The sequence below is a fragment of the Podarcis liolepis genome, assembly GCF_965112155.1.
Source record: "Podarcis liolepis genome assembly, chromosome: 7".
NCBI classification, from domain to species: domain Eukaryota; kingdom Metazoa; phylum Chordata; class Lepidosauria; order Squamata; family Lacertidae; genus Podarcis; species Podarcis liolepis.
Genome location: NC_139561.1, coordinates 92,535,012 through 92,560,839, shown reverse-complemented (window position 1 = coordinate 92,560,839; position 25,828 = coordinate 92,535,012). Strand labels below are relative to the sequence as shown.

The 25,828-nt window shown below is 49.1% G+C and overlaps 2 protein-coding genes and 2 long non-coding RNA genes across 7 annotated transcripts in view; 2 read left to right on the top strand and 2 right to left on the bottom strand.

The window, feature by feature from the left end:
* Positions 1 to 10,069, top strand: part of LOC310712921 (transmembrane protein 229B-like) — a 29,464-nt gene extending 19,395 nt beyond the window's left edge. For 2 of the 4 annotated variants that reach the window (XM_083516382.1, XM_083516383.1), the window contains one exon: positions 9,097 to 10,068. In XM_083516382.1, the coding sequence (XP_083372508.1) occupies positions 9,110 to 9,595 (486 nt within the window). In that variant the 5' untranslated portion in view covers positions 9,097 to 9,109 and the 3' untranslated portion in view covers positions 9,596 to 10,068. Of the gene's footprint in view, positions 1 to 6,757; positions 7,029 to 9,096 lie in introns of all 4 variants that reach the window. The other 2 variants (XM_083516381.1, XM_083516384.1) reach the window with 2 other exon arrangements.
* LOC310712949 overlaps positions 1 to 25,828 on the bottom strand; it is a 2,318,697-nt gene that overhangs the window by 888,207 nt on the left and 1,404,662 nt on the right. The window lies entirely within an intron of this gene.
* On the top strand, positions 10,551 to 24,146 carry LOC310712953. Its single transcript, XR_014529036.1, has 3 exons — positions 10,551 to 10,891; positions 19,774 to 20,264; positions 22,491 to 24,146. It is a non-coding gene; the product is annotated as an uncharacterized lncRNA (long non-coding RNA).
* On the bottom strand, positions 13,214 to 25,807 carry LOC310712886 (mRNA decay activator protein ZFP36L1-like). Its single transcript, XM_083516327.1, has 2 exons — positions 25,681 to 25,807; positions 13,214 to 17,099 (listed from the first exon to the last, which is right to left on the bottom strand). The coding sequence occupies exons 1-2, from the start codon at positions 25,732 to 25,734 to the stop codon at positions 16,218 to 16,220; spliced, it is 936 nt and encodes a 311-aa protein (XP_083372453.1). The 5' UTR covers positions 25,735 to 25,807; the 3' UTR covers positions 13,214 to 16,217.

Below are 25,828 nucleotides of genomic sequence, written 5' to 3'. Positions count from 1 at the left end.
GCTGCTGGCTGGGCTTTCTGCCTTTGGCTCGGAGGGGCTCAGAAGTTGAACGTACCTGTGCCCCTTGGAAAATCCCTTATTTCGGCTGCTGATCCCTTATTTTCGAGGCTGCTGGTCCCTTATTTTCAAATCTGTAAGTTGACAGCTATGGACTGGCAGCAGCTCCACAGGTTTCCATGCAAAGCGGATGCTCTAATACTAAGCCACAACCTTTGCCCAAAGTGCCCACACCAAGGTTTCACAACCTGACTCACTGTTTTTGGACTACCCATTCATTCCCGGGCACTGTTCCTGCCAGCAAGGGATGATGGGAGTTGTAGTCCAGAAACAGCTGGAGAACCAAGTTTGGGGAAATCTGGCCTACACAATTTACTCCCGTAGCTTATTTCAAATCAGAACCAATAAAGGCGGTGAAGGTCCTGTGTGAGTATCTGGAGGCGGTTGGAGGATGGATGGCAGCTAATGGATTGAGGTTGAATCCTGACAAGACAGAAGTACTGTTTTGGGGGGACAGGGGACGGGCAGGTGTGGGGGATTCCCTGGTCCTGAATGGGGTAACTGTGCCCCTGAAGGACCAGGTGCGCAGCCTGGGAGTCATTCTGGACTCGCAGCTGTCCATGGAGGTGCAGGTTAAATCCATGTCCAGGGCAGCTGTGTACCAGCTCCATCTGGTACGCAGGATGAGACCCTACCTGCCCGCAGACTGTCTCACCAGAGTGGTGCATGCTCTGGTTATCTCCTGCTTGGACTACTGCAATGCGCTCTACGTGGGGCTACCTTTGAAGGTGACCCGGAAACTGCAACTAATCCAGAATGCGGCAGCTAGACTGGTGACTGGGAGCGGCTGCCGAGACTGTATAACACCGGTCTTGAAAGACCTACACTGGCTCCCAGGATGTTTCCGAGCACAATTCAAAGTGTTGGTGGTGACCTTTAAAGCCCTAAACGGCCTCAAAGGCCCAGTAGACCTGAAGGAGCGTCTCCACCCCCATCGTTCTGCCCGGACACTGAGGTCCAGCTCCAAGGGCCTTCTGGCGGTTCCCTCACTGCGAGAAGCCAAGTTACAGGGAACCAGGCAGAGGGCCTTCTTGGTGGTGGCGCCCGCCCTGTGGAACACCCTCCCACCAGATGTCAAAGAGAACAAAAACTACCTGACATTTAGAAGACATCTGAAGGCAGCCCTGTTCAGGGAAGTTTTTTATGTGTGACATTTTAATGTGTTTTTAAGCTTTGTTGGAAGCCCCCCAGAGTGGCTGGGGAAACCCAGCCAGATGGGTGAGTTTCTCCAGCCACTCTGGGCAGCTTCTAATCAAGTGTTAAAAACAGTACAGCATTAAATACTAAAAACTTCCCTAAACAGGGCTGCCTTCAGATGTCTTTTAAAGATAGGACAGCTACTTATTTCCTTCACATCTGAAGGGAGGGTGTTCCACAGGGTGGGCGCCACCACTGAGAAGGCCCTGTGCCTGGTTCCCTGTAACCTCACTTCTCGCAATGAGGGAACCTCCAGAAGGCCCTCGGAGCTGGGTATAAATAATAAATTATTATTATTATTATTATTATTATTATTATTATTATTATTATTATTTGCACTCCCGCCATGGGCAGCCTCCAGGTCCTTCTTGAAGCCACGTTGGAGGTGGATGGGGGGTTTGGAGTGGCTCAGGACCCCCCCAGCCTGCCTGGGCCCTGGGTCGGTCCAGCCCTCCATCCTCTCAAGTCAACAGTGTCACTGCACAACCAGGTCCAGGGATGAGTGATTCACACCAGCTGAGAAGATACACAGGGGAACCTTACGGTATTACCCGGAAAAGGGGAGAGAAATGTCCCATGGGTGCTGGCTGCAATTGTTTGAAGGGGTAAGGCAGGCAAAGGCAAACTCGGCCCTCCAGATGTTTTGGGACTACAACTCCCATCATCCTTAGCTAATAGGACCAGTGGTCAGGGATGATGGGAATTGTAGTCCCAAAACATTTGGAGGGCCGAGTTTGCCTATGCCTGGGGTATGGGGTAGAGGTGGAAATCAAAACACCCAAATAAAACACACCTGGCTGAAAATCCGGACTGTTTACAGTAAGGAAAGTGACAGGGGGAAGCGTGAAATAACGCCTGCTTTGATCCAACGTCATCTAACATATCCCCACAAACAAATCAGTGCAAGTGCTCAATGAGCACATCATCTGGAAGCGTCCTCCTTCGACCCAAGCCTACATTTAAAAATAAAATCAGAAAGTCTAAAGGGCTCGAGGATGAGCGAGTTCGGCAAACAGGCTGCCTGTGCTTCTTCAGCCATCCAGCAGAGGGAGCTGTTGCTGCACTTTGAGAGCAGGTGAGGTGGTCCAGCGATGATGCGTTTTGCAGGACCGGGAAGTTTTGCAAGCGCTGCAAAAAAAAAGTTGGTTTATTTCATTTGCAGAGTCGTGCTCTCTTGGCTTGCAGCTTCCACAGGCAACTTGTGCACACAGGCCAGGAAAACACACACATTCCACCACCCCCTCACCTTTTAACCCTGCGGGTAGCCAAGACTTTTGCGTATCAAATCTGCATTTTCGGAGCAGAAGGCAAAGAATAGCTTTGTGACCCTGAAGCTGGCAAACACACATTTCAGGAATTTGGAGTGCCGGCATGCCGCTGGATGAAGCGCTGCAACAGGAGAGACTGCACGCAATTATAATAATTATTGTTGTTGTTTAGTCGTGTCCGACTCTTCATGAACCCCTGGACCAGAGCACGCCAGGCACTCCTGTCTTCCACTGCCTCCCGCAGTTTGGTCAGACTCATGCTGGCAGCTTCAAGAACACTGTCCCACCATCTCGTCCTCTGTCGCCCCCTTCTCCTTGTGCCCTCCATCTTTCCCAACATCAGGGTCTTTTCCAGGGAGTCTTCTCTTCTCATGAGGTGCCCAAAGTCTTGGAGCCTCAGCTTCAGGATCTGTCCTTCCAGTGAGCACTCAGGGCTGATTTCCTTCAGAATGGAGAGGTTTGATCTTCTTGCAGTCCATGGGACTCTCAAGAGTCTCCTCCAGCACCAGAATTCAAAAGCATCCATTCTTCGGCGATCAGCCTTCTTTATGGTCCAGCTCTCACTTCCATACATCACTACGGGGAAAACCATAGCTTTAACTATACAGGCCTTTGTTGGCAAGGTGATGTCTCTGCTTTTTAAGATGCTGTCTAGGTTTGTCATTGCTTTTCTCCCAAGAAGCAGGCGTCTTTTAATTTCATGGCTTCTGTCACCATCTGCAGTGATCATGGAGCCCAAGAAAGTCAAATCTCTCACTGCCTCCATTTCTTCCCCTTATAATAATTATAATTATGATTAATTGGGTTCTGATTATGGGCTTCTCGGAAGAGGCATGTGGTCAGCTGCTGTGAGAAGAGGATAGTGGACTAGGTGGGCCACAGAGACCTGATTCTGCAAGCTTCTTCCTGTGTTCTTGTGACTTCAGTGTGAGGTGCAGCTAAGGAAATGTAAATTGCACAAAAAAACACAAACCCCAGATCCTTCAAGCGTCCCTGTTTTCCAGGGACAGTCCCGGAATTACGGAAGCCATCCCGGTTTTTGATTTGATCCTGGAATGTCCCACTTTTCATTAGGATGTCCCTATTTTCATCAAATAAATGTTGGAGGATATAGTGTTATGGGACCTCCCAATCCAAGGAGATACCGCATTTTTCTTTTTTTCTTTTTTTCAATAATATTTTATTAAGTTTTATCAATAGAAAAGTTCAGAAAAAATACAAAAACAGAAAAATACAAAATTACAAAATACAAAAATACAAACAATAAACACAAAAAAGAAAATGAAAAAACACATATAAAAGAAAACAAAACTCCCTCTTTTTCTTGATTTCTCATCTTTGGTTAACTTATTTTCCTGACTTTCTCACGCCTCCCTTTTTTGTATCCCTTTTGAAAATTGGTTCAGCAAATTCATATCCAATTTAGCTTATCTATTATCAATCCCCTCTTACATTTTACCTTGTTGCTAGAACCCCTTCAGTTCATTTCAACGTCATCAGCATTCAAAAATTTTACAATGTTTCTGTAAATAAGTTTTAAATTTCCTCCAATCTTCTTCCACGAGCTCTTCTCCCTGGTCTCGGATTCTGCCAGGAGATACCGCATTTTTCGCTCTATAAGACGCACCTAGTTTTTGGAGGAGGAAAACAAGAAAAAAAATATTCTGAATCTCAGAAGCCAGAACATCAAGAGGGATCGCTGCTTTCGCTGTGCAGCAATCCCTCTTGCTGTTCTGGCTTCTGGGATAGCTGCGCAGCCTGCATTCGCTCCATAAGACGCACACACATTTCCCCTTACTTTTTAGGAGGGGAAAAGTGAGTCTAATAGAGCATATAATACGGACCAGCAACCTTTAGAAGTCATCTGAAGGCAGCCCTGTATAGGGAAGCTTTTAAATGTTTGATTTTGTGTTTATATATGTTGGGAGAGTGGCTGGGGCAAACCAGTCAGATGGGTGAGGTATTATTATTATTATTATTATTATTATTATTATTATTATTATTATTTAGGGGTAAAGGGACCCGTGACCATTAGGTCCAGTCATGGCCGACTCTGGGGCTGTGGCGCTCATCTCGCTTTATTGGCCGAGGGAGCCGACGTACAGCTTCCGGGTCATGTGGCCAGCATGACTAAGCCGCTTCTGGCGAACCAGAGCAGCGCACGGAAACACCGTTTACCTTCCTACCGGAGCGGTACCTATTTATCTACTTGCACTTTGACGTGCTTTTGAACTGCTAGGTTGGCAGGAGCAGGGACCGAGCAACGAGAGCTCACTCCGTCGCGGGGATTCAAACCGCCAACTTTCTGATCGGCAAGTCCTAGGCTCTGTGGTTTAGACCACAGTGCCACCCGCGTCCCTTATTATTATATAGGCCGTCCCTATTTTTGTCAGAGAAATGTTGGAGGGTGTCAAACCCAGTGAAGTACTGTATACTTTATCCAAGCCTGAGTGTTGGCTTATTTGAATCTATAGCAGATGTTTCAGGGAGATTTGGAGTGGGGGAAAGTTCCCATTCATCCCTCTTGGAGCTCTTCCCACTTTTTAAAGGAGAACAAAAGGTCTTTCTTAAAAGGGGGAGGGAAATCCGAATGCCTACTATGTACTGCAAGGCTGCCGGAGATTCTCAAGCCCTCTCCCCAAAGCCTTTCTGCCCTGCTCCCTCCCCACCAAGGCATAATTTCGTGGGAACTGCCCAAGGTCACACAGCCCAACAGGCAGCCTGGGAGAGGAAGGGTTAAACAGAGCAACCCCTCTCGCCTGACCCAAGTCTATGGATAATAAGAATAATAATAATTTATTATTTATACCCTGCCCATCTGGCTGGGCTTCCCCAGCCACCCTGGGCGGCTTCCAACAAAACACTAAAATACAATAACCTATTAAACATTAAAAGCTTCCCTCAACAGGGCTGTCTTCAGATGTCTTCTAAAAGTCTGGTAGTTGTTTTTCTCTTTGACATCTGCTGGGAGGGTGTTCCACAGGGCGGGTGCCACCACCAAGAAGGCCCTATGCCTGGTTCCCTGTGGCTTTGCTTCTCACAACAAGGGAACCGCCAGAAGGCCCTCAGAGCTGGACCTCAGCATCCGGGCAGAACGATGGGGGTGGAGACGCTCCTTCAGGTATACTAGACCGAGTCCATTTAGGATCCCCTTAAGCAGGGCTGGAAGGCCCTGGACTATCCATGGACAAAGAAAGGGGGCTCTGGAAAGTGGGGGCAGACACTCACACCTACCCAAGAGCTCCATTGGTGGAAGGACCGTGTTATAAGAAAAAACTCATAGAATCATAGAATCCTAGAGTTGGAAGAGACCGCAAGGGCCATCGAGTCCAACCCCCTGCCAAGCAGGAAACACCATCAGAGCACTCCTGACATATGGTTGTCAAGCCTCTGCTTAAAGACCTCCAAAGGAGGAGACTCCACCACACTCCTTGGCAGCAAATTCCACTGTCAAACAGCTCTTACTGTCAGGAAGTTCTTCCTAATGTTTAGGTGGAATCTTCTTTCTTGTAGTTTGGATCCATTGCTCCGTGTCCGCTTCTCTGGAGCAGCAGAAAACAACCTTTCTCCCTCCTCTATGTGACATCCTTTTATATATTTGAACATGGCTATCATATCACCCCTTAACCTCCTCTTCTCCAGGCTAAACATGCCCAGCTCCCTTAGCCGTTCCTCATAAGGCATCGTTTCCAGGCCTTTGACCATTTTGGTTGCCCTCCTCTGGACACGTTCCAGTTTGTCAGTGTCCTTCTTGAACTGTGGTGCCCAGAACTGGACACAGTACTCCAGGTGAGGTCTGGCCAGAGCAGAATACAGTGGCACTATTACTTCCAAAACTGCTCCATTATCCCTTATGGCGTGTCCAAAAGAGCCCATATAGAGTCCTTAAGTGGGTCCCCCATCTGTAGGAGAAAATAGCAGAGGCCACCCAGAGAATATTGTTCCCCCCATAAGGGCAGATTTTCGTTTATTACACCCTCCTCACTGAGGCTTCAATCAGATATCACCCTTCTGAGATACATAATTCCTTGGAATTCCTTCCACTGTCTAATTTCCAAGCAGGGATGAATATTCCAGGTTTAGGCAGCCAATGTTCTGGCCATCTAGGAAGACCTTGGCTTTCCTCCCCTGAGTTTTAAGTTTGCTAACATGTTTACACAGAGGCACCCAAAGGAGTGGAGCAAAAAAATTGCCCTTCCCTGCAAAACACGTCTAATTATCCCCCTAATTATCAGCAGGTGCTTTTGAAATGGTTTGGAAAGCAAAGCCTCCGTGGGAGGAATTGCCACACCCACAAATTGGGGCGTGGAACGGGAACTTCTCGCCTCACTGCTCCAACCACTAGCCATCATTCCCTTCCGGACCTGGGAAGAGGTCCCTGGAGTTCTCTGCCTCTGAGAAGACCCTGTTTCCCTTCAAGACCGCTGTGGTCCATTTAGAGATATATGAAAACATAGAAATATAGGCAGCAAAGGAAGACCGGTGGGGGAAACCAGTGATTTTGGGGTAAGTAGCTTGCTTTTGGACTGTTTGCATGGGAGATGGCAGAAAGCGCGGCAGGGTCTGAAACTGACCAATTGATTCCTGTACCGCTTGATATATTAAAAGCATCCCTAAGTGGTGTATAGGGGACGGAAGCAAGCGACAGGCAGCTTGCACAAAATATTGCAAAGGTACGTTGTCACAGATAAAAATGTAATGTTCGTGCAAAGTTAATAATAATATATAAATCAATATCCATTCATTTTCCTTCTGACCCAGCCTCCCTCTCAGCCTCCAAATTCTCTCATCATCATAGTCTCTAAACATTGTTCCTGCTGGCTGGTGGGGCTGATGGGACCAAACCCTGAACTCATAGAATCGTAGAATTGTCACAAGGGACCCTCAGGGATCATCCAGCCCAACCCACTGGAGTGCAGGGCAAAAGAATCCCCGGCAGGTGGACAGCCAACCTCTGTTTAAAAACCTCAACATGCCTTAGTGTGAATATTGTTCATGAAGAACAGGAAGAGGGGTATTTTATTTTAAAGTGCATTTTAGGTAACGCCATGTGGTCTGGTAACTTGAATTGCTACTCCAGCCAAACGAATGCCGTTGGCAGCAGGTTTAAGAGCAAACAAATGAGAAATTGCCCATACATTGAATGCTCAGCCTTAAGATGCAAGGATAGTCAGAGTTTCTGATGCCTTTAAAAGAGGATTGGACAAAGTCATGGAGGAGAGAGAGAAATATATATCCTTCGATGGCTAGTGAACAGATAGGGCAGAGTGGAGCCTCCATGCTCAGGGGGACTCTATCTGTGAATACCCATTTCTGCTTATGGGCTTTCCTTAAACCACTGAGCCTCTCGGGCTTGCCGATCGGAAGGTCGGCAGTTCGAATCCCCGCCACTGGCTGAGCTCCCGTTGCTCGGTCCCTGCTCCTGCCAACCTAGCAGTTCAAAAGCACGTCAAAGTGCAAGTAGATAAATAGGTACCACTCCGGCGGGAAGGGAAACGGGATTTCCATGATCTCTGGTTTCCATCACAGTGTCCCTTTGCACCAGAAGCGACATGACCCGGAAAGCTGTCAGTTCCCTCGGCCTGAAAGCGAAATGAGCGCCGCAACCCCAGAGTCGCCTTTGACTGGACTTAACCGTCCAGTTGTCCCTTTACCTTTTTGTGTGTAGCCACAGCTGGAAACAGAGTCCTGGGCTGTGATCTGAGCAAGCTCCCTACACGTCCTTCTGAATTGCAGCTTGGGGAACCTGTCTTGGGGAACCTGTCTGAGGCAGCACCACCTAGACTGGGTTAGGCAACAGAGTTGTCAGAGCAGTCTAATGGGTGAGGCGACTGTGCAAGCTGGGAAGGATCCGGGAGGAACCCGCAGCTTTCGTGTTTCATTCATGGCAAAAGAGCAGAGCATAGAGCCCTCAAAGTTGCAACAATCAAGTTGCAAAACACGGCGATGTGCAGAGCAGAGAGTGAGCGGGGCTTTTTTTAAAAAAATATTATTTTTAATATACCGTATTTTTCGTCCCATAGGACGCTCCGTCCCATAGGACGTACCTAGTTTTTTGGGGGGGAAATAAAGGGGAAAAAATTGCAGGTTTTCTAGCCAAGAATCTAGCCAGCTGCTGTGCCAAATAGTTCGGCCTGATCCAGCAAATCCCTATGTCCTTATGGAACCTCCAGGTAATAAGGCTGTTTTCTGCATGTTACAAAGTTGTATAGATCCTCAAACTGTTTAGCTGATTATTATCAGTAAAAAAAATTGTGAATGTTTATTCAAAACCTGCCAAAGAGTCCAGTTTGCTTTGCTGTGTCTTCAGATACTTTGTGAAAGGGTCCCATTCATCCTTAAAGTCACAGTTATCCTTGTCCCGTAATTTATGTGTCAATTTTGCCAGTTCTGCATAGTCCATCAATTTTTCTTGCCATGATTCTTTAGTTGGGGTTTCTTCAGTCTTCCATCCTTGTGCTACCAGAACTCTCGCGGCCGTTGTCGCATACATGAAAATGTTTTTCAACTTTTTTGGCAATTCTTCGTTTCCACCACCCTCTGCCTGACGAGCCCCATCTCTTCCTGCGCACAGGTCGTGGCGAGCCATGGGGACGGCCCCTGAGCCCCTGAACCCCCTCTGCCGAGCGTACCTCTACGCCTTCCACGGCTACCTCTTGGAAATCCTGTTCACGGCCGTCATCTCGGGCGAGGACTGGGCCTTCGGCGGGGCCACCACCTTGCTGTCTTTCTTCGCCTACGGGACCTGCGGCCTGGCCCTGGAGCGCATCTACCTCTGGATGCGCAACGACTGCTGCCTCCTGACTCGCTGCCTCCTCTACAGCCTCTGTATCTACCTGTGGCAGTTCACGACGGGCTATGCCCTCCACTGTTTCGGCGCCTGCCCCTGGGACTTCAGCGAGTTCCGCTACAGCTTCCTGGGGATCGTGGCCCTAGAGCACAGCCTCATCTGGTTCGTGGGATCCCTCCTGTTGGAAAAGTGGGTCCTCGCCAACGTGTTGCGGCTCCGTCTGGACGAGCCCTGGAAAGCCAAACCTCGTCCCATGCCCAAATTTGCGCTGAAGGACGACTGACCATCGGCTGGTTTTAAGGAGGAGTATAAAAGAGCGAGGGTCTGGGTGGTGGGACTCCATCCTCCTCCTCCTCTTCCACTTGGACCTATAATCCTCTTTTAAATCCATCTGACAGATGGAGGTGGAATCCTGACAAGAGAGAAGTAGTGTTTTTGGAGAGACAGGAGGCGGGCGGGTGTGGAGGACTCCCTGGTCCTGAATGGGGTAACTCTGCTCCCTGAAGGACCAGATGCGCAGTCAATTTGGACTCACAGCTGTCCATGGAGGTGCAGGTTAATTCTGTGTCCAGGGCAGCTGTCTATCAGCTCCATCTGCTACGCAGGATGAGACCCTCCCTGCCCACGGACTGTCTGGCCAGAGTGGTGCATGCTCTGGTTATCTCCCGCTTGGACTACTGCAATGCGCTCTACGTGGGGCTACCTTTGAAGGTGACTCGGAAACTACAACTAATCCAGAATGCAGAAGCTAGACTGGTGACTGGGAGCGGCCGCCAAGACAGCATAACACCGGTCTTGAAAGATCTTTGTTGGCTTCCAGTATGTTTCTGAGCACAATTCAAAGTGTTGGTGCTGCCCTTGAAAGCCCTAAACGGCCTCAAAGGCCCAGTATACCTGAAGGAGCATCTCCACCTCCATCGTTCTGCCCGGACACTGAGGTCCAACTCCGAGGGCCTTCTGGCGGTTCCCTCACTGCAAGAAGCCAAGTTACAGGGAACCAGGCAGAGGGCCTTCTCGGTGGTGGCACCCGCCCTGTGGAACGCCCTCCCACCAGATGTCAAAGGAAAAAACAACTACCAGACTTTTAGAAGACACCTGAAGGCAGCCCTGTTTGGGGAAGCTTTTAATGTTTGATGTATTATGGTATTTTAATATTTTGTTGGAAGCCGCCCAGAGTGGCTGGGGAAGCCCAGCCAGATGGGTGGGGTATAAATAATAAATTATTATTATATTATTATTATCTAGGTTGGTGGCTATCACTGTTTCCTGTGGCAGTGAGTTCCACAGGAACTACGCGCTGCATCTGGTTGGCCGCTGTGAGGATGCTGGACTAAATGGGCCAATCCAGGAGCCTCTTCCTGGAACCGTAGAGTTGGATGGGACCATGAGGGTCATCTAGACCAACCCCTGGCAAGGCAGCAGTCTTTCACCCAACATGGGCTCAAACCCACAACCCCGGGACTAAATGTCTCATGGGCAACTGACCAAGTTCTTAGGCTCTTAACTCTCAGCGAGGGAGCAATGAAAAGGATTCACGGGGCGATCTGAACCATGTCAGCCCTGTCAATTTCACTCACAGGTAAGTAGGTTCAGGATTGCAGATGATGTGTGAAAGGAACGTTTTTTTCATGTGCTGGGAAACTTCACTGAACTCCTTGCGAGTAAGAAGAAGGATCCGGGCCATGGGAAAGAACACTGCTGGATTATATAGCAGCGTGTCAAATGTGGACACACTGTTTAAATTCCATTTACAACTAACTAACTAACTGCATCAATTCTTCGGTGATCAGCCTTCTTTGTGGTCCAGCTCTCACTTCCATACATCACTACTGGGAAAACCATGGCTTCTTCTTGGGATAAAAGCGATGACAAACCTAGACAGCATCTTCAAAAGCAGAGATGTCACCTTGCCGACAAAGGTTCGTATAGTTCAAGCTATGGTTTTCCCAGTCGATTAGTCACGTCCGTCTCTTCGTGACCCCTTGGACCAGAACACGCCAGGCACTCCTGTCTTCCACTGCCTCCCGCAGTTTGGTCAAACTCATGCCGGTAGCTTTGAGAACACTGTCCCACCATCTCGTCCTCTGTTGTCCCCTTCTCCTTGTGCCCTCCATCTTTCCCACATCAGGGACTTTTCCAGGGAGTCTTCTCTTCTCATGAGGTGGACAAAGTCTTGGAGCCTCAGCTTCAGGATCTGTCCTTCCAGTGAGCACTCAGGGCTGATTTCCTTCAGAATGGAGAGGTTTGATCTTCTTGCAGTCCATGGGACTCTCAAGAGTCTCCTCCAGCACCAGAATTCAAAAGCATCTATTCTTCGGTGATCAGCCTTCTTTGTGGTCCAGCTCTCACTTCCATACATCACTACTGGGAAAATGATAGCTTTAACTATGCAGACCTTTGTTGGCAAGGTGATGTCTTTGCTTTTTAAGATGCTGTCCAGGTTTATCATCACTTTTCTCCCCAGAAGTGACTGCTATCACCATCTGCAGTGATCATGGAGCCCAAGAAAGTAAAATCTCTCACTGCCTCCATTTCTTCCCCTTCTATTTGCCAGGAGGTGATGGGACAAGTGGCCATGATCTTCGTTTTTTTGATGTTGAGCTTCAGACCATATTTTACGCTCTCCTAGAAATGAGCAAACCAGGGCTATTTGAGGGAGCAGGCGAGCCCATGACTTACATCATAGGAGCCTACACAACACAAAACACAGTTGCTGCACGTAGGTTTTATTTCATTTGTTTTTTATCTCATATTTTGGAAATTCACACCCAGTTTTTCCCCCTTTAATTTTTTTGGGGGGTCCCCAAGAGAGTGGGGCCCTAAGCTAGAGCTTATTTAGCTTATAGAGTGGTACCTCGGGTTAAGTACTTAATTTGTTCCGGAGGTCTGTTCTTAACCTGAAACTGTTCTTAACCTGAAGCACCACTTTAGCTAATGGGGGCTCCTGCTGCCGCTGCGCCGCCAGAGCACGATTTCTGTTCTCATCCTGAAGCAACGTTCTTAACCTGAAGCACCATTTCTAGGTTAGTGGAGTGTGTAACTGAAGCATATGTAACCTGAAGCGTATGTAACCCGAGGTACCACTGTATGTAAATCCGGCACTGAACAGTCCTCACCCAAACAGATCTCTTAGTAGTGTTTTCTTTTTCATCCCTGGGATAGCAGTGAGCCCGGGCGATTCAGCCCTGCTTACAGGGATCAGTAGTCTAGGCTGAGGGTGTTTTAGGGCGGGTCGATCTGTTGAACCCCTCCTCTCCCAGGCTGCCTGTGGGGCTTTTGTGATCTGGGGCCATTTCCGTAAGGCTGTGCACTTTTGTGGGGGCAGAAAGGCGAGCTGGGGGTGTGGGGGGGGGTTGAGAATCTCTGGGCATCCCGACATCACAGGGGACGGCGATTCTTCCTTTAAAAATAAAATAAAACAAGCACCCCTTTTGTTCTCGCAAGAAAGGGGGAAGCAGGGCAGGAAGATGGATCGCTGGGAAAACTCGCTGCAAAGCCCCGAACATCTGTTATGGATTCAAAGAGGCAGCCGGCAAGGCCTGGAGAAAACGCACAAAAAGATTTTACAGTGTGGGTGGAGGCAAAAAAAGAAAGGGATATTTTTTGGGAGGGTTGCACAAATTCACCGAATGTTGATACTTCTTAATTCATTACCATATACATTTATATCCTGCCTTTAAGCTTAGCCTAGACTCAAGGCGGCTTTGCAAATAAAGACCCGAAGATGCAGCTAAAAAAAGAAGAAAAGCTAAAAACGTAGAAAATATTTTATCCATGTACGAGGAACTCAAAGTTCACCCATATTTACCTTCATTCTGGGCTTTCCAGTCTGCCAGACCACCCTGGTAGGTTCTAGCTGGTTCAGAGTGAGGTTTTTAAAAAAGAAATCAAGACGAGAGAGTTTAAAATTAGACAGACTTTATTACGACAGGATCAAACCGGAAATGCAGAAGCATCCATTTTAAAAGTCGTTCTGATTAACACAGAAACCCGTTAACGAAAGGGAGACAACTCTATAAATAAAAAGACACAAACAAGCAATAAGTTAATACTGAATATTCCCCCGACACACACCCAATTAAGGCAGATGTTGGCTTTCTCAATTTTTAAAGTTAGCAGATAAACTAAGAACCTTTTACGCACTTCTATAAAAAGGAGAAAAAAATAATATTTGGTTCCAAATATCAGAAATAACCTTCATATATTTTTTTTAAAAAGGATGCAATAAATAGCTTACAATATATTAAGGATTCAGGGTGGAGTTTTGCCAATTCCGAGGTTCTCTATCCCGGATTTCCACTCCCTGGAGACAGTTTATCTCCTGTTATGCTTTCTCCATACACAGAACTTGTGTAGGTAGGAATCGCCCGCAATCTCAGGCGACACAGTGTGTTCCTGTGCTCCACACATCAAACATTCCTTGGAAGAATGAACTGCAAAACCAGCACGAGATTAAGGATTGTTTTCCGATGCACAAAAATATTAGCTTGGTTATGAGAGGTGCAATTCGCCCACCAAGCTCCTGAAAAAATTATGAGAACCCTCACTCACACACAAATAGATATTGAAAGGGAATCCGAGAACGGAAACCCCTCCATGCAACATAATCCGAACCTGCAAAATTCCCCCTTATATTTTAAAGGGAAAAAAGAAGTCGTCGTCGTCCCTGTGGGGGAAATACCACACTTTCTTCAAAAAAACTGAAGAGAATATCTTTTTTAAAACACACACACACAAACTTGGAGGCTAATCCTGTCCCCGCTACAGAAGCATTATTGTGAAGGGTACAGGTGGTCTGGCTCTTTAAGAAGACCGGCTGTGCAATAAGGGGATGAGCGAATTAATGCAGGAGACAGACAATGACCCCCCCCCGTCTCTCCCCCCCCAATCTTGGAGACTTGAAGGCGGTTTCAAAAGACAGATCTCAACCCAGGGAAAATGAGTTTTTAGCAGGGCTCTGCCGCTTGCATCGGGGGCGATGGCGTAAAGGGGAACCCATTTCTGAGTCTGCAGACACTGTTTTCTAGATCTTTTTTTATCAGGTAACGCTCAAGAGACCCAGGCATGAGCCCCAAAAACCAGTGTTGTGTTGACATACTTGTGCGACCAAGAGTTTCCAAACAAGCCACACGCTTGCCCTGGAAAGAAGAATGCGAAGGGCTGCTGTTTCCGTTGCAAAAACCGGAGGGCCAGCCCAAGACGCAATCTGGGGTCCCTCCAGATGTTTGGGACAGCATCTCCCATCAGACCCTGTAAGGGCTGATGGGAAAATCCCAGTTGCAGTTGGCACAGTGCAGCGGCCTCCGTCCTTGGACCCAACTCATCTTCTTCTCAGCCTGCTCTGCAAAAATGAATAAATTAAGAAGCACTTGGGTGTTTGGCCTGAGAAAATGTGAAACCCGCCGTTAATACAATCTCTTCTCCACACCCACCCGGCCTTCTCCCTCACCCAGCCATTCAGAAACATCCAACATTCTTTCCTCTACGCACCCAAATTTGTGGGAAGAGTTCCGATTCCAATGCGTCACTGCTCCCTTAAAAATTAAAAAATGCTTTCGGTCTCTGGTCAGTTTTCAAGGGCTTCTCCTCCATTTCTCCCACCCCCTCAGTAAAGACAGAAAGAGAGAGAGAGAGAGAGAGAGAGAGAGAGAGAGAGAGAGAGAGAGAGATAGATCTTGGCAGGCGAGTATTTGTCAGTTTAAGTTTTTCATTCTGTCAGTTCCGCCTTCCAGCTTTCCTGCCCGTAGTCAGAAAGTTCTTGGCTTTCCCTTTTTGCATGCTGCCAGATCCTCAGCTGAAACAACACAGTAAAGGAAAGCCCTTGCTTAAGGCTTTTTTGGGGGGAGGGGGGTGGAGCAACCACCAAAATTAAGGTTTTCCATATTGCAACTTCAAAAAGACAAAAAGCACGAGTAGCTGCAGATTCATCGGCCCCTTCTCGCATGGAGACAGGAGCCAACATTCGGGGTCTTATCCAATGCTAGCGCTACACAAAGGAGACCAACTGGAGATAAGGAACACGGCCGACTTAGGTCCCTGAATGCTAGTGGGTCTACTCTGTGTAGGATTTGGTTGACTACATCCCAACGGTATCGAAATAAAGTTCTGCAAATCTTTTGGAGTCAGGCCCTAAGCCAGATTTCCCCAACTTGGTGCCCACGCCAGAGGTTTTGGACTACAATTCCCAGCCAGGTGCAGTGATGACTACGGATAATGGGAGTCGTAGTCCAAAATATGAGCACCAAGTTGGGGGAGGAGACCCTGAGAAAATGTGAGTAGCCTGGCAGAAAACAACATCCTCCTGGATGCCACAAAAAATCTCGCCACATTCCATGGAGTCGGCTTTGCTCCAGACTGCCCACATGTCCCCGGCCACTCTCTGTAAAACTATCGCAGCAAGCAGGACGTCGCCTGTTCTCGTGGTTCCACTTCCTTCTCACTCTGCATATAATTTCCTCGATCCCTCCCTCAAGCAGAGAAAACCAGAAATATAGCGCAGAAGTTGTTCATCTTAGTCCATTGCTTAAGAAACGTCAGTTTTTTTATCAAAAAAAAAAAAAATCATCGACAGCATAAAAGAGTCTTCCCAAACAACTCAGGATATCTAGAGAAACCAGACATTTTTTAAGAGCGCTGGAAGCAGTCTGAGAAAGACGCACCTCTCGCCCCCCAACAGCATACAAAAACACACATTGTTGCCTCTGGATAAACAGGTCGATGAGGTTTTTGAATCGGTGCGGGAACCTAGTGAACCTCTTTAAGCAGAGGCAGAAAGTCAGGTGGGCATCCACACACAAAGAGCAGAGGTTCCTGGCTGCCTCCAGCTCTCTCTGGGAGCGGACAAGGGAAATCTTGCCTCTCTCTCTCCATGCCTCAGTTTCTCCTCCCAACCTCGAAACGCCCCTTCAGTCGTCGGAGACGGAGATCTGGCTGAAGATGGGCAGCCGGCGGCCCAGCGGACCCAGCCCCGGGGATTCTGACCCACTGCTGCCCCCTGAACTCCCGGAGTCTTCCTGGTCGGAGAGGGAGTCGGCGGAAAGGCTCTTCTGTAGCGTCAGTAGGGCTGGGAAGGCGAAGGGGCAGGGCAGGGACCCCCGAGCGGCTCCGGCGGCAGCATGGAGGGGGCAGGCGAGAGTCGGCTGGCTCAGGGCATCGCGAGGGAAGGAGGTCTCCGGAAGGCGGGGGCCCACAGGCAGGGGGTCAGCGGCAGGGCAGTGGCGAGTTGGCAAGGGTGCCCGCGGGGGCGGCACACGGCGCTCCTCTGCGTTGTGGATGAAGTGGCAGCGTGCGCCGTAAGGGCAGATGCCCGAGGTGTGGAAGGTGCGGCAAGGCTCTGTTTTGTACTTGGGGTGGCGGCTCAGCCCCCGCAGCTCGGCCGCGCCGTGGGCAAACTGGCACTTGGCCCCGTACTTGCAGACGCCGCTCTCCTCAAAGGTGCGGCAAAGCTCCGTCTTGTAGCGGGACGAGGGCGGCTTGGTGTCGCCGCGGCAGCAGCCCTCGATCAGGCTGGTCGAACGGTCCGCCCGGAAGGGGATGCGCTGGAGGGAGGTGGGCGGCAGCTCAGAGTCCCGGCCCCACGGCTGCTGGAGGGGCCACGCTGGATCGCTGGGACTGGCCGCCACCACGTGGGGAGTGACGGCGTCGGCCGGGTGCGCCGCACAGCCGGTTCCTTCGAAGCCAGAAGCCGAGAGGGCGACAGGGCAGGCAGAGAAGGTGCGCTGGAAGCGGAGGAAACGCCTGGCATCCGGACTGTTGTCGTCCTCGTTCAGGTTCAGGCTCAGGAACGTCTACGAAAGAGGGGAAGGGAGGAATATTATGAGAATTGAGAATTGGACTTCCAATTTACTGCGGAGCCGAATGCAAGCGGGATTCAGCCCTCCGGGGAGAATCTGGCTCTTCGGGGGGAAACGGGGGCTTTGCAAGGGCGCTGCAAGCCCCCAAAAGCCTCAGGAGGAAGATCCTGAGGACAGGATCCCAGCAAGCCATAGAGCAGTCTCTCCACTGCCAGGAAAAGCTCCTTTGAGAATTGAATATATCAGTCGCTGTTTTGGTTTTTTTGGCCACAGGCAACTCAAAGCGATGTACAGAAAAATGGAAAACACTAACAACCGTATTTTTCGCTCCATAAGATGCACTTTTTTCCTCCTAAAAAGTAAGGGGAAATGTCTGTGCGTCTTATGGAGTGAATGTGTGGTCCCTGGAGCCGAATTGCCCAGGGGCAAAAAGCAGATCGTGCTTCTTCTTCTTCTTTTTTTTTTTTTTTGAAAGAGGGAAGGGGGTGTTGAAGCGAAGCTGCTGATCGTTTGCCAATCGGGGAGAGAGATAAGGGATGCTACAGATAAAGGAGGCTGCCTGGGAAGGGGGAGGTAAAGACAGCAAACTTGCTAAGGGGGGGAAACAGGAAGACTAAAGCAATAAGGAGAGAAATTGGAAGAAAAGGAGGAGCAAAATACTGCCCCAGCTAAGGAAAAGACACTAAGGCAAACAAGAGAGAAGGGGGTGTTGAAAGAAAGCAGCTGATTGGTGGGATCAGAAGAGAGATAAGGGAGGTTAGCAGGGGCTGCCTGGGTGGGGGGAGGTAAAAGCCCATGGATCCTCAGGATTTTTACATTGGGTCACCCCAAATTCACCATCAGATCACATAGCATGTCCATGGCTACACCTTGCACCAAAAAAAATCACGCACCCGCTGTTTCCTGGGGCTACAATGGTGCAAAAATGTGGTTACAAAGCACGGATCCACATGGGTCCTCAGGATTTTTGCATTGGGCTACTCCAAACTCACCTTCAAATCACATGTCTGTGGCCACAGCATGAACCACAAAAATCATACATCCACTGTTTCGTTCAGAATATATTTTTTTCTTGTTTTCCTCCTCTAAAAACTAGGTGCGTCTTATGGAGCAAAAAATACAGTGCATTAAAGCCAGGAGAGAGAGAGAGAGAGAGAATAATAGAATTGTAGAGTTGGAAGGAACCTCAACGGTCATCTAGTCCAACCCCCTGCAGTGCAGGAATAAAGAAATGCCACTCACTCTAAAAGGCCATAGATGGGAAAAGCCACAGGCCAGGTTAAAAAGGAAGGTTTTCTCCTGGCAGCTGAAGATACCGGTAAGTAATGACTAGACTCCCTGGGGAGAGCTAAACCCAAGTCAACGGAGTAATGCAGCAGCAAAAAAGGCGAATGCTATTCTGGGCTGCATCAACAGAAGTCCAGATCGAGGGACATAATCATCCCACTCTATTCTGCCTTGGTCAGAACACACCTGGAGTCCTGTGTCCAGGTATGGGCTCTGGAATTTCAGAAGGATGTTGACAAGCTGAAAGGTGTGCAAAGGAGGGCCACCAAGATGACCAGGGGTCTGTAAACAAAGCCTTATCAGGAATGGTTGAAGGAGTTGGGTATGATAAATAAATAATAAATAATAATAATAATAATAATAATGTATTATTTATAACCCGCCCACCTAGCTGGGTTTCTCAAGCCACTCTGGACGGCTCCCAACCGAATGTTAAAAACACAATACAGCATTAAACATTAAAAACTTCCCGAAACAGGGCTGCCTTCAAATGTCTTCTAAAATTCAGATACAGTGGTACCTCGGGTTAAGTACTTAATTCGTTCCGGAGGTCCGTTCTTAACCTGAAACTGTTCTTAACCTGAAGCACCACTTTAGCTAATGGGGCCTCTTGCTGCTGCCGCGCTGCCGGAGTCCAGTTTCTGTTCTCATCCTGAAGCAAAGTTCTTAACCTGAAGCACTATTTCTGGGTTAGCGGAGTCTGTAACCTGAAGCGTATATAACCTGAGGTACCACTGTAGTTGTTTATTTCCTTGACATCTAATGGGAGGGCGTTCCACAGGGCGGGTGCCACTACCGAGAAGGCCCTCTGCCTGGTTCCCTGTAACTTGGCTTCTCGCAATGAGGGAACTGCCAGAAGGCCCTCGGATCTGGACCTCAGTGTCCGGGCTGAATGATGGGGGTGGAGACGCTCCTTCAGGTCTACTGGACCGAGGCCGTTTAGAGCTTTAAAGGTCAGCACCAACACTTTGACTTGTGCTCAGAAACGTACTGATTGGCCTGGAAAAGAGGAGACTGAGAGGAGATAATGATTGCCATCTTCCAATATCTCAAGGGCCATCACATGAAAGAGGGAGCAAGCTTGTTTTCTCCCGCTCTGGAACCCATGGCTTCAAGTTACAAGAAAGGAAAAACTCGGAAAAACTTTCTGACAGTAAGAGCTGTGGAACAGTCTCCCTTGTGAGGTTGTGGACTCTTCTTCCTTGGAGATTTTTAAGCAGAGGACGGACGGCTATCTGTCATGGATGCTTGAGCTGAGATTCTTGCATTGCAGTGGGTTGGACTAGATGTCCCTTGAGGTCCCTTCCAACCCCACATTTCTACGATTCTATATTTCCATGCAAGTCCCCGATGCAACTACAACTTCCACACTTCTCTGCAGGCAAAGAATTCTTCCATTCTCAACGCTTGACCTCCAGGGACCAGGGCTATTCTCTTGCGCCAAGTGACGCAGAGGAGGAAGCGATTTGCCGACCGACCCGTCCTCCCCATGGGCTAACTGTTTTGAGCTGCGCAATCCGGCGACGTCTAAGCCCAGGCCAGCCGCTCTGAGCCCTCCCTGGGTTTTCCCCACGAGGCGCAAGCTTGTGGCTGCACTCTCCCTCTGCAAATCCCTCGGACGGAGGCAGCTCGCCCCAGAGGAAGCTATTAACTAAATGGATCTCCATCTGGTCGCTGGGCGGATGACACCTGCCTGGCCCAGTGCCTGAGGAGGGCACCCAGTGAAGGAGCCTTGAAATCAAGGGGGAGGAATGCGAGACCCTCCAAATATTGACAGACTTCAGTTCCCATCGTTCACGGCAACCAGTGTGGCCAAGGGGCAGCAGAGGCATTTTAATGTTTCGCTCCCTGGCAGTGTTCGAAATACCCCAGGTAGAGGTCTAATAATAAATAATAATTATTATTATTATTTATTTATACTCCGCCCATCTGGCTGGGTTTTCCCAGCCACTCTGGGCACCCTCCAACCGAATATTAAAAGCAATACAGTGTCAGACATTAACGACTTCCCTAAACAGGGCTGCCTTCAGTTGTCTTTTAAAAGTAAAATAGTTGTTTATTTCCTTGACATCTGATGGGAGGGCGTTCCACAGGGTGGGTGCCACCACCGAGAAGGCCCTCTGCAACTTCTGGTCTTCTGGCAGTTCCCTCACTGCGAGAAGCGAAGTTACAGGGAGCCAGGCAGAAGGCCTTCTCGGTAGTGGCACCCTCGCTTCAGAAGTCAAGGAGATAAAGAACTATACAACTTTTAGAAGGCGTCTGAAGGCAGTCCTCTATTGGGAGGTTTTTAACGCTTGATTTTTCTAATGTTTTTAGAAATGTTGTAAGCCGCCCAGAGTGACAGTCAGATGGGCAGGGTATAAATAATAAACTTAGTAGTAGTAGTAGTAGTAGTAGTAGTAGTAGTAGTAGTAAAGGGACCCCTGACCATTAGGTCCAGTCGTGACCAACTGGAGTTGCGGTGCTCATCTCGCTTTATTGGCCGAGGGAGCCGGCGTACAGCTTCCGGGTCATGTGGCCAGCAGGACTAAGCCGCTTCCGTCGAACCAGAGCAGCGCACGGAAATGCCGTTTACCTTCCTGACTCAGCTAGGGGACGTGGGTGGCACTGTGGGTTAAACCACAGAGCCCAGGGCTTGCCAATCAGAAGGTCGGTGGTTCGAATCCCTGCAATGGGGTGAGCTCACATTGCCCGGTCCCTGCTCCTGCCCACCTAGCAGTTCAAAAGCACGTCAAAGTGCAAGTAGATAAATAGGTACTGCTCCGGCGGAAAGGTAAACGGCGTTTCCGTGCGCTGCTCTGTTTCGCCAGAAGCGGCTTAGTCCTGCTGGCCACATGACCCGGAAGCTGTACGCCGGCTCCCTCGGCCAATAAAGCGAGACGACGCTCCTTCAGGTCTACTGGACCGAGGCCATTGAGGGCTTTCAAGGTCAGCACCAACACTTGTGCTCGGAAATGTACTGGGAGCCAATGTAGGTCTTTCAAGACCGGTGTTATATGGTCTCGTATTGTATCGTATCGAGAGGGCTGTTGATGGCAGCTAGCCAGAATGGCTATGCGCTGTGTTGGCATTTGAAGGCAGTAATGCGTCTGGGGCCCAGCTGCTGAAAGCTGCAAGAGGGGAGAGTTGCTCTTGCACTCAGGTCCTCTTGTGGGTTTCCCATAGTGGGCATCTGGTGGGCCACTGTGAGAACAGGAGGCTGGACTATTGGGCCATTGGCTTGATCTTCTGATGTTCTTATGCAACCTCCAGGTGCAGAGGCAGTCTATCCAGATTCCTATAGTTCCCCTAGGAAACTGAGAACAGGGGGTGCTGGACTAGACTCCCTGGTCCTGAATGGGGCAACTGTGCCCACAAAGGAGCAGGTGTGCAGCCTGGGAGTCATTTTGGACTCACAGCTGTCCATGGAGGCGCAGGTCCATTCTGTGTCCAGGGCGGCTGTCTACCAGCTCCATCTGGTACGCAGGATGAGACCCTCCCTGCCCGCAGACTGTCTCGCCAGAGTGGTGCATGCTCTGGTTATCTCCCGCTTGGACTACTGCAATGTGCACTACGTGGGGCTACCTTTGAAGGTGACCCAGAAACCGCAACTAATCCAGAATGCGGCAGCCGGACTGGTGACTCAGAGCGGCTGCTGAGGCCACATAACACTGGTCCTGAGACATCTGCATTGGCTCCCAGTACATTTCCGAGCACAATTCAAAGTGTTGGTGCTGACCTTTAAAGCCCTAAACAGCCTCAAGGGCCCAGTAGACCTGAAGGAGCGTCTCCACCCCCATTGTTCTGCCCGGACACTGAGGTCCAGCTCCGAGGGCCTTCTGGTGGTTCCCTCACTGCGAGAAGCAAAGCTACAGGGAACTAAGCAGAGGGCCTTCACGGTGGTGGCACCCGCCCTGTGGAACGCCCTCCCACCAGATGCCAAAGAGAACAACAACTACCAGACTTTTTGACAACATCTGAAGGCAGCCCTGTTTATGGAAGTTTTTAACGTTTGATGCATTACTGTATTTTAATATTGTGTTGGAAGCCGCCCAGAGTGGCTGGGGAAGCCCAGCCAGATGGGCGTGGTATAAATAATAAATTATTATTATTATTTAGATGGGCTGTTGCCGTGATCCAGCAGAGTTCTCCTTTGGGATCTCTCTCTCTCTGCATGGGCGAAACCCAGTTCCTTACTCTTTTTGCACCTTATTGGGGGGGCGAGCGCTGGCATGGCGCGTGAAACGCTTCGGCCCGTGATGCAGACATCTCCCTGCTCTGTCCAGCAGGTACCAGCCACCACCGCAAGTACCTCCAGATGCCCCTAAGATGCAAATCCTGCTCTGAATGGTGGCTTTTATCCCACAACTGAGGACCATATGCTACAGGTCAATACTCGGGGTTGCCAGGGAAACAGACAGGGCATTGGGAACAAAAGTCTCATCACAATGGCTCCCTAGAGTCACCGCCAATTGCGATGGAAATTTCCACACACCGAATACCATCACATGCAAACACCTCCAGCCCAACCTGTACCCCAACCAGCAAGGCCAAACCACAAACCTTTCCTTCCTCTGTTGCTAATATTTCCTGTACGTTAAGAACTCTCGATTAGGCACAAGATAAATTTTTGGGGTTGTTGTTTTTTACTTTGCTTTTCTCTCTCTCTCATTGCAACGCAGACATTGTTTTGTATACAGCATTAGCAGCAATGCCCTGACCGACTGAAGCATAGCTGTCAACTTCCCCCCTTTTTAAGTGAAATTCCATTATTCCGAATAGGATTCCACTCAAGAAAAGGGAAAAGTTGACAGCTTTGAACCAAACACTTCCAAACTTGCAGCCAGGTGTTCTAACCCGGCAGACCCCAACATTTTACAGTTGCAGGGCCCACCTTTAATGCGTATTTGGGGACCAGTTTCTCAGTCGTTTACCATATACAGTGGTACCTCAGGTTACATGCACTTCAGGTTATAGACGCTTCAGGTTACAGACACCGCTAACCCAGAAATAGTGCTTCACGTTAAGAACTTTGCTTCAGGATGAGAACAGAAATCGTGCGGCAGCAGCAGGAGGCCCCATTAGCTAAAGTGGTGCTTCAGGTTAAAAGCAGTTTCAGGTTAAGAACGGACCTCCGGAACGAATTAAGTACTTAACCCGAGGTACCACTGTATTTGCATGGGTGTAAGGCTGCTAGAGAATTGCACCTTGGATCAGGCCATGACCCAGGAAGGGGTCCCGACCCACCAGTTGCAGACCATTGTCCAATACTTGCAAGCACCCATAACCTCTTTATTTCTGCAAGCAGAACAAAGACTAAGTGGGGCATTGATGTCCCAAAGGGTCTCCAATTCTGGCAGGCTCAGAGGGGCTCTTACACCTTTACTTAGAAGCTGCCCTCCAGGGAAACTGTTAACTAACTTGGAAGAACTTGCTAGGTTCTTATTTTCTCCTAAACACACAAAATTATACAGGCAGCTGCGTTCAATATTTGGTTCTAAGCAGGAAACAAGATTGATGTTGAACCCCTGAGGGTTCCCCATCTCTGCCTTACAAACAACCCTGTTAGGTAGACCAGCACGATTACCTGATGGGCAAGAAGAACCAGGAGGGGGAATCTCTGTGTCCAAGGCCTTCCAGCATGTTCACAGCAGACGCTACACGCAAACAGGGAACCTCTCTGGATATCTAACTGTGCACCCTGACTTGGGACTCAGCACCAGACAACACAGCAGGATGCTGCCCCAGTTCACATGCGGTCAGGCACCATAGCCAACGTGGCACCCTCCAGCAGCAAGGGCTTCTGGGATATGAAGTCCAGGCACAGCGTGGTGTCCACAACACCCCCTGGCGCTTCTCCATTTTGCAGGCAATGTGTAGAATCTCTCCCTCCCTTTCGCGGGGCAAAGTCTCCTTCACCTTTGCAGGAAGGAAGCATCATCTCTAAAAGCAGACCTCGATTCGAATTCAGGGCCCCTGCAGAACAGAGACATACCGCCTGGGGCTCAGCCAAGGCTCAAATTATGGGGAGGTAGGGAGCCCTTGCCCAAACTCAAAAACTCCCCATTTAACACCCAGACACTGCTTTATACGCACCCCATAATTTCTTTAAAGCAAGGCCCCTCTGCCACCCTCCCTCCGTGGTGGAAATCCCAGAGATCTGGTCCCAGGTTCATCGACTATTGGACTTTGAAATGCTGGGTTCAAGTTCATACATTTTGCTGAATTATTTGAACTAAATAGTTTTCATCAAGACTCTGAATAAATTATTTATTACTGTATATGAGTTTTATCACGTTATTATCTTCTTCAGTGGGGCGTGCAAACTGCTATTCTGAATAATGTTTTTTATTATAGGGTAAGAGGGTACATGGGATGAGTTTATGGAACCCAAGCAGGCAGTGGCCTAAAAAAGTTTGGGGGGGGGGGACACAAATCAGACTGCAACACACGTCGGCTTTCTGAACAGCGGGGCAGGCTCGTCCCAACAAAAACATTTTTAGCATGCACCCCCCAAAAATAGAGGACAGCGAAGGCGTCTGCTTTATATCAAGAGGCAGGGAGTTCCAAAGGGGACCTTGCAAATGGGATGCTTAAAGAGGAGAGAGAGAATGCGAGGCAGGAGGAGAAGAGGGTTTGATGAAGAACAACAGGTGGACTGAAAAGAACTGCTGCAAAAAATCCACTCAGTATAAAGGGCCAAAGCAATGGGTCAGTTTTTTCAGTGGCGCCTGCCCCCTGCAAGAAGGAAGCCTCTCCAGAGGAGAGCGGATTGCTTCTACATACATAACAGATCGTGATGGGATCCAGTGATCCAGAAAGGTCGCTCCATGCACCAAGCAAGCAGCTCAGGAGAAAGCAGAAGACTTTTTGGGTATCCTTGCACTCTTAGACAACGCTGAGTGATGTCTGGACCTGTTGATCTGGCCCAGTAACTTCCAAATTGGAGGTTTTATTTTATTTTAATTTTTGCAAGCGAAGTTACAGCTGGGGAGGGAAAGAGTTTGCTGCAGTTTCCCTTAAAACACTTTGATAGCTTGCATAAAAATAGGGGCAGAGTCCTTCAGCAAACAAAACAAAACAAAACACTGTTTTAAATGAGTTTTCGGAGTACTCTCTGCCTTCTCCTGCCCCCCTATTTTTAACTACCACGGTTTCTGGTAGCTAAAAAAAGGGCAATGAGTTTGCAGAGGCTTAAGCAACACGAGGAAGTTGCAAGGCTAAAAATAAACCGGCAGAAAAGCGCTTTTCCTGAACTTCTGGGAAAGTCCAGCAGTTAAGAAGAGCATCCTGCAAGCACACACCTTACCTTGCAGAGAGCATCATCCAGCTCCTGGAAAGGACTCAGGAAATACGAGGGCATCTTCTCCTCGTGGAAGCGCCTGGCTCTTCAAAAATCGCCCACCCTCGTCCCCGCCAGGGAGAACCGATTAAAAACCAGAAAGCCCTGAAGCGGC